The sequence below is a fragment of the Pteropus alecto genome, unplaced genomic scaffold (assembly GCF_000325575.1).
Source record: "Pteropus alecto unplaced genomic scaffold, ASM32557v1 scaffold92, whole genome shotgun sequence".
Classification (NCBI taxonomy): domain Eukaryota; kingdom Metazoa; phylum Chordata; class Mammalia; order Chiroptera; family Pteropodidae; genus Pteropus; species Pteropus alecto.
The window spans coordinates 7,134,177-7,141,500 of record NW_006432447.1 but is presented as its reverse complement, the minus strand read 5'-3'; the positions used below and the strand labels follow the sequence as shown (position 1 = coordinate 7,141,500).

At 44.9% G+C, this 7,324-nt stretch overlaps 1 protein-coding gene across 1 annotated transcript in view; it reads left to right on the top strand.

Annotated features, from left to right (window-relative positions):
• LOC102882618 (inhibitor of carbonic anhydrase-like) overlaps positions 1-7,324 on the top strand; it is a 32,503-nt gene that overhangs the window by 22,995 nt on the left and 2,184 nt on the right. Inside the window, exons 11-14 of the mRNA XM_025043602.1 lie at positions 638-793; positions 2,451-2,595; positions 6,355-6,419; positions 7,040-7,224. Of these exons, the coding sequence (XP_024899370.1) occupies positions 638-793; positions 2,451-2,595; positions 6,355-6,419; positions 7,040-7,224 (551 nt within the window). The remainder of the gene's footprint in view (positions 1-637; positions 794-2,450; positions 2,596-6,354; positions 6,420-7,039; positions 7,225-7,324) is intronic.

Below are 7,324 nucleotides of genomic sequence, written 5' to 3'. Positions count from 1 at the left end.
GAGATTAAATTGCCATTATTAGAAAATATTATTGTAAACCTAGAAAATCAGAGATTTAACCCTCAAAAAGTCATTAAAACTCTTTTGGACTTTTAGTCAACAGAAAATTTAAACAGCTACACACTCATATGTACAAAGATTTACATAGGTAGGCGGTTTGTAATAAGGAAAAATGGGTCACAATATAAATGCCCACCAGTAGGAAGATTGTAAAATACAATACTTCCACAAAATGGAGCATAACTTAGAGTCAACCAATAAATAGAATGAGAGAGCTATATCTATTTCTTCTAAATCAAAAAGGTGTTTACAATATATCATTGAAAAAGAATAAAGTAACACAGAAAAGAATGTATAGCAGTTTTCAATTGAAAAAGTATGTGTGTGTGTGTAACTATTTGTGAATTATGTATGTAGACATATCTGGAGCAGTAGTGTCAGTCTGTTTGGCCCAGTACCTAATAATGACAGTTATTTTTCAAGGTCTTCTATTAGAGTGAGGTGAGGGGTTCAAGCTATTCCCTCTCCTTGGAGAGGGTGGCAGGCAGGGGCTGTCTGCAGCAGCTCTAGAATACATCTTAGAATACATTTACTTCCAGGAGCTCTTGAAATTGCATCTTGGTATCTCTGTTGCAAGGTTACTACGCTGTGGCAGTGGTTAAGAAATCGGATGCCGACCTCACCTGGAACTCTCTGCGAGGCAAGAAGTCCTGCCACACTGTAGTTGGCAGTTCTGCAGGGTGGAACATCCCCATGGCTTTAATATACAACCAAACTGAGTCCTGTAAATTTGGTAAGTGTGTTCTGGGAGGTGGTGTGGCAGCCTCTTTCTTGGGCCTGTTCCTGTGTAGGGGAGAAATTCAGTTCAGTGAATGACAAGGAATGGCATTAAAGGATAGTGGGGCCCAGGGCTGGACAGACATTGTGGGTGAGTGTCTCCTCTCCTTGATCCATTCCTCCCCTTTCTCCTCACCTCTTTGCTTCTGAGGGGAGTGGCTAGGCCCAAAGGGTAGATCTCAGGGATAATACCTTATTCTTTATGCCTTGCAGCTGGCTCAGGGAACAAGCCAGGGGTTGCAAAGCAAGAATGATGTGCGTATATCTGTGTGTGTAATGTTTTCCCATATAAACTGGCTATTTTTTAAAATTGAAAACCTTGAGTGCTTTATCTTTCCTTTTCATCCTCATCTCTCTTAGAGTCCCATGTTAGTCAGTTCAGCGATACTCTTGCCAATACCCGCTCCCCTGCTTTCCCCAGCCATATGACAAATCTCAGCTTTGTATGAACCCAACTATCTGCTCTCTTCTCCCTTTGCACCTGAGCAGCTGAACACAGCTGGAGAATGTCACTGGGCAGAGCAGTTCGTTCCACTGGAAATGCTCCAGCTGCTGGCCTCAGTGGGCCCCTGGCACTCGGGAGCACCCCGACTATTTCTTTGCTCCACACCTCCTCACTTCCCAATAATTATTCTAATGTCCTAATTGTCCACACACCTCCATCCCACACCCACCCACCACTCTTTCTTGGCAGATGATCTCGTCTGCACTTGCAAGAGACAATTATAACTAATAGAAAGGTCCCCCGGCAACTTCCCACCGCCAAAGCCATGGCCTCCTGATGGCTGCAACTGCTCGCCTCCCTTTACGATCCAGCCAGTCCCTCTACTCGCATTCAGTGGGCCCTGCTATTGCTCCCGTCCTCAAAGCCTTATACCCTCAGTTACTACTTTTCCACAGGGGTCCCCGCACCCCACCCCAGTAACCAGGCCGCACAGCAGGAGGTGAGTGGCCAGCAAAGCTTTATCTGTATTTGCAGCTGCTCCCCAGCTCTAGCAGCACCGCCTCGGCTCCACCTCGATCATCAGGCATTAGATTCTCATAAGAGCATCAGTCAGTCCCTGGAGCCAAAAAGTTTGGGGACCTCTGCTCTTAGCATATCTTAGCAAATTCACTGTGATGTTACTTGAGTTATGACTGTTGCCCACGGACTTGGGGTCCAGGAGGGTGGGTCCGTACCTTGGTGCCCTGGAGCCCAGCATAGGGCTCAGTGGCTGGGCCTCTCAGGCCCTTTCTTGGACTTGGAGTCACAATGGCAGACCTTTTAAAGAAGGGCAGGGCAGCAGAGGTCAGAAAGCATGTGAAACAGTTTTAACTTGGCAGGGTTTACAATTTTGTCCACTCTTTTAGGATTAAATCTGTGTCTGCCCTTCCTGTGTTACGACGGGTCAGACTTTTGTGAGCTTACAACCCTTGTCACAACTTCAGCCGGTCCCCCTTTACTTAGCTCCAGCTGTACCCTTTTCTTTAATTCCATAAGGTTCTTATTTCAAGTAATATGGTACCAAATACCTGAATGTCTTTATATCATTCAGGCAATTCTAGCAACAAAATCTGAGGCTTTCTCGCTAACACAGGCAGGAAGAATTGACCTTCTGTTTCCTCCCGCTCAGGTGAATTCTTCAGTCAGAGCTGTGCCCCTGGGTCCGATCCAGACTCCAGTCTCTGTGCTCTGTGCAGTGGCAGCGGCAGCAATCCAGCCCACAGGTGTGCTCCCAGCAGCCACGAGAGATACTATGGCTCCAGTGGGGCACTCAGGCGAGTAGTGTCTGCGAACCACCTTTCTCTCTGGCACCAACTCCATGAACTTCTCATCCTTTCACCTTTGACATCATCCCAGCATCTGGGTACTGTATTTAGGAGGAACCTGAATTTGGAGACAACTTCAAATTCCCAGCGGCCCCACAGACTCAAGCCCAGCTCCTTGCTGGAGCACTCATTCTCCTGCAGACCCAGCTGACTTAGGGCGCCTGGAGAGAGGCAGTGTGATGTGTGCCAGGTCACATCCCTGGTTCTACTTTTGCTCTTTCCTTCTATGTGATTGTGGACGAGTCACAGAATCTTTCAGAGCCCCAGTTTAAAAGCAAAGAGGGGCACCCTACATGTGCGTCTTACACATGGCTGATGAGTACATTTTAAAAATAGATATTCCTGGGCTCCTCTATCCATTCGAGAAATATTTATTGAGCACCTAGTATGTGGCAGGCACTAGACCAGGTAGAGGGTTACAGTGGCAACAAGATATACACAGTCCCCATCCCCTGGATCCCCTTAGAGTAGGACGATAAGCACAAATAAAGGACAAACACTCGCTGACTGTGGTAAGTGCCACAGAGGAACGAAGGTGGGGGATGTGGCAGAGACATGGGTAAGGGACAGTTTTGGAAATGGTGGTCAGAGAAGGCCTCAGCAAGTAGAGGGACCGAGGATTAAATATTGAGAGGAAATCAGGTCTGAGAAAATCTGGAGGAAGAGTAATCCAGGAAGAAGGAACAGCAAGGACAAAGGCATGGGATGGGACAAACCATGCTCTGTTTGAGGCCAGAGAAGAAGGCCCTGGGTAGAGCATGGGAGGGAGGGGATCAGGCATGTGAGGATGCTGGAGGTGTGGGCATTAGCTGTCTAGGTGCCCTGTTGGCCTGGCTAAGGAGGTATATTTAATTCTAAGGACAACGGGCTGTGCAGAACACTTTGAGGCAGGGAGGCATGTGGTGTGAAGAATGCGTGAGCCTCTAGAAAAAACCCTTCTATTTGTCAGACCTCCAGACTACGTCGTTCCCCCCTCTCCAAAGTTTTTTCTCTTTCATAAGCCATACAAAAATCACATATTTTCACACATCCCACTACAACAATATAAGCTGAATGTTAAACCTAGGCTAAAATAGTTGACTTTTTCTTCACATTGGAAGGTGCGTTGGTATTAGGGACGATGGTCCCACTTCAGTACTATTATGATATGTCACCGAGGACCAAGAATTGAATTCCGTCTTAAAGCACAACTTCTCTTCTTTCCAAAATGAAGATGAACAACCAAAGAACAATCTTAGCTTCAAACATCTCATTCTCCCACCACCTCCCGTGTGGCTCTTCACTCTCTCTCGCTTCCTGACTTCGACAGCCCTGCATTCCTACCGACCCATGATCCACTGGTTCTGCAGACTCTTTCCTGTTCTCATCCCCTTTTATGTCCTTTTTATCCTCTGTACCCAGAATACATTCCACAGCCAACCATGATAATTATTTCCCTGTGCACATCCTCAAATGACTGTCCCCTTTCCTGGCTGAACTACAACCTCGGTGAGATCCAACATTCCACTACGTGGTGCCTGCACTTCCAGGCTGACCGGTGTCCCTTTAAAGTAACAATCATTAAATGAGCCACATGTCTCTAAGTCTATTTACCGCCCCCGATCTCCTAGAAGATGATTCCATACTTTTTCCTCTCTTCAATCTTCCAACACTTCTTCTTTCGTCTGTCAAACCTTTGTTTCCTATTTCACTTGAAAGAATTGAAGCAATCAGAAGAGGAAAATGCCACACTGCCTCAGGGCCATGTCTACCCATTTGCTGGTCTCTGCGCCCATAGATGCCGTCCTCCCTCCTCTTGTTTGGGATGACCATGCTGTCTCGTAGCTAAGGCCGGTCTTTCCCCGGCATCGATTGCCTCTTCTCCAGCCTGTTCAAGGGCATTGCCCCAGCAGATCTCCCCTCTTTTCGTCACATTTTCTTCTCGACTAGATTGTTTCCATCAGCATACAAACATGCTGCTTTTTTTTTCATCTTAAACATAAATAAATAAATAGATAAATAAAGAGATAGGTAGATAGATAGATAGATAAATAAATAAACAAATAAATAAATAAATAAAACTTCTCTTGATCTCACTTTCCTCTTCAGCAACTTCCCATTTCTCAATTTCTCATCACAACAGGATTCCTTGAAGGAGTTTAATATCCTTCCCTACTCCAATTTCTCACCTTTCAATCTCTCCAGAACCCAGTTTAAGAACCTGTTCACCTCCACCAATCCCAACCAGTAAAGCTGGTTTTATTGTTTTAAAATCACCTGCTGAAAACATGCCTCCTCATGGTCGGCATATGGGCAGGTTGTCTCCACAGCTCCTTTGCCTTGGTGCACCACCATCCACCACGCCGCTGAAACTGTACTTCTAAATCACCAATGACCTTTATGTTGCTAAATAAATCCACAGGCCAGTTCTCAGTCTTTGCATTACTTGATCTACCAGCATCATTGGCACCACCGACCACTTCCTCTTCTTGGATAGTTTCTTATTGGCTTCAGGACACTATGCTCTTTTGAATTGTGATAATGGCCCCCAATAGGTCTCCATGCATCTCTCCCATCCTCCTCCCCCACCACAGTCTATTTTCAGCACATCCACAAGAGTGATTTTGATAAAACATAAATCAGAGCATCACACTTCTCTCCTTAAAGCCCTTCGATAATTTCTCATATCACTCAGTAAAAGTAAGTGTCCTTCCTTGACCTATAAGGCCTCTTTAGGATCTAGGAAGGCGCTTGGCAAGCTTATCTCCTACATCTTTCCACTTTGCTCTCTCTGCTCCAGGCAAGTTCACATCCCAGCTGTTCCTTGAAGACATCAGATACACTCCTACCTCAGGACCTTTGTACTCGCTCTTCCTCCGCATATCATCATGCCTAATTCCCTCATTTCCTTTAGGGTTTCTCAGAGAAGTATTTCCTGGCCACTTTGTCTATAATTTCACACACACACACACACACACACACACACACACACACACACACACTGATGTGCAGACAGACCTGAGGCAGATGATAATGCTCATTCAGGACAGGGATAGTATGAAGTGAAGTAAAGAAAAGAAATAGGGCAAGGGAGCTTAGGAATATTGAATGGGAGGAATTGATCCTAGCCAAGCATAGAGGGACCTGAAGTTATGAGAGAGAGAAAACTGGAGGCATGCTTCTGATAATTAGTAAATATCAATTTCCAACTGACAATGCCATAAGATTGGTTTTTAATCGTGCTCAACATTTCTCATAAACAATGCACCTTAAACAGAGAGAAACATTTTTCAGGGGATCAAATGTGAACACATGTCTAATGATGCACATTAACTTTTATTAAGGCTGAGTAGACATATGAGTGTGATAAGACTCCATCAAAATCACAAATTCCACGCCAATTTTAATCTCTGATGTAAGTATTAATACAAGCAGAAAGTCATCCTTCTATTCTCTGTTAATAGGAGAACATAATCTCCTCTGGAGAAACTGATCAGTATTTAAAATAGAACCAAACAATGGTTCCTTACGATAGAAACTAAATAAGTAGAATTCTTTTTCATCTTATTTCCTTCTAATTCCCAGGGACAACCGGGCATTACAATTGTGCATGTGTGGAAGTGGTTAGCATTAGATGTTCCAAGTGGCCTGGGTGGAGTGATTCCCTCTCGGTGTCCCTCTCTGCCCCTTCTGTTGACCCTCCTCACTGACCTGCCTCTGGCCGTGCAGGTGTCTGGTTGAGAAGGGAGACGTGGCCTTTGTGAAGCACCCCACTGTCCAGCAGAACACTGACGGTATGTACCTGCGCTGTCCTTTCCTTCATCGGAAAATCCTGAGTCTCTCATGGGAAATCACTTCCGGGGTAGGCAACCAAGGAAGTTTATTAACTATCAGATCAGACTCCAATAACTTTAGTCTTAATATTTTTTAGGGAATGAGAAAATTCTTCATGTCTGGTCAGACTTGACGGGGGAGGTTATCACATTGGCCTTGAACCCAACTGACAAACACACAGAGGATGCAGACTCAGCACATCTGGCTCTCTTGATTTATATATAAGTGTTTGATAGCTATATGTATTGAAAATTGCCCATTTCTGAAAAAATTTGCCCTTTTACTTTCTTAATGATGTCTTTTGATGATCAGACATTCTTACTTTTAACATAGTTCAATTTATCAATGTTTTTCTTTCTGGCTAGAAATCTTTGCCTTTAACAAGACTGAAAAAGCACTAACCAGAAAGGTTATACATTTATGAGTTTATGAATGTTTCTCTTCTATTTTATTTTAAAATCTTCATTGTTTTGTTTCTCTGTGTCTCTGTGATCCTCCCAGACACTGCTGGTCGGCCATATGCCCCCAGCTAAGGTGCCTTGGTGAAAGCCATTGGCTGTTCTGGCTTCTCTCTCCCCAGGAAATAACCCTAAAGATTGGGCTAAGAATCTGAAGCAGGAAGACTTTCAGCTGCTGTGCCTTGATGGCACCAGGAAGCCTGTGACTGAGGCTCGGAGCTGCCACCTAGCCAGAGTCCCAAGTCATGCTGTGGTCTCAAGAAAAGATAAAGCAGATTTTGTTCGCAGAATCCTCTTCAACCAACAGGTATAGGCATTCAGTCCGTGCCCACACCCCTTCTCGCAGAACTGAATGCTCAGTTCACTTGCAGATCTGCACAGACACACCTCAGCCCAGTCACACTCTT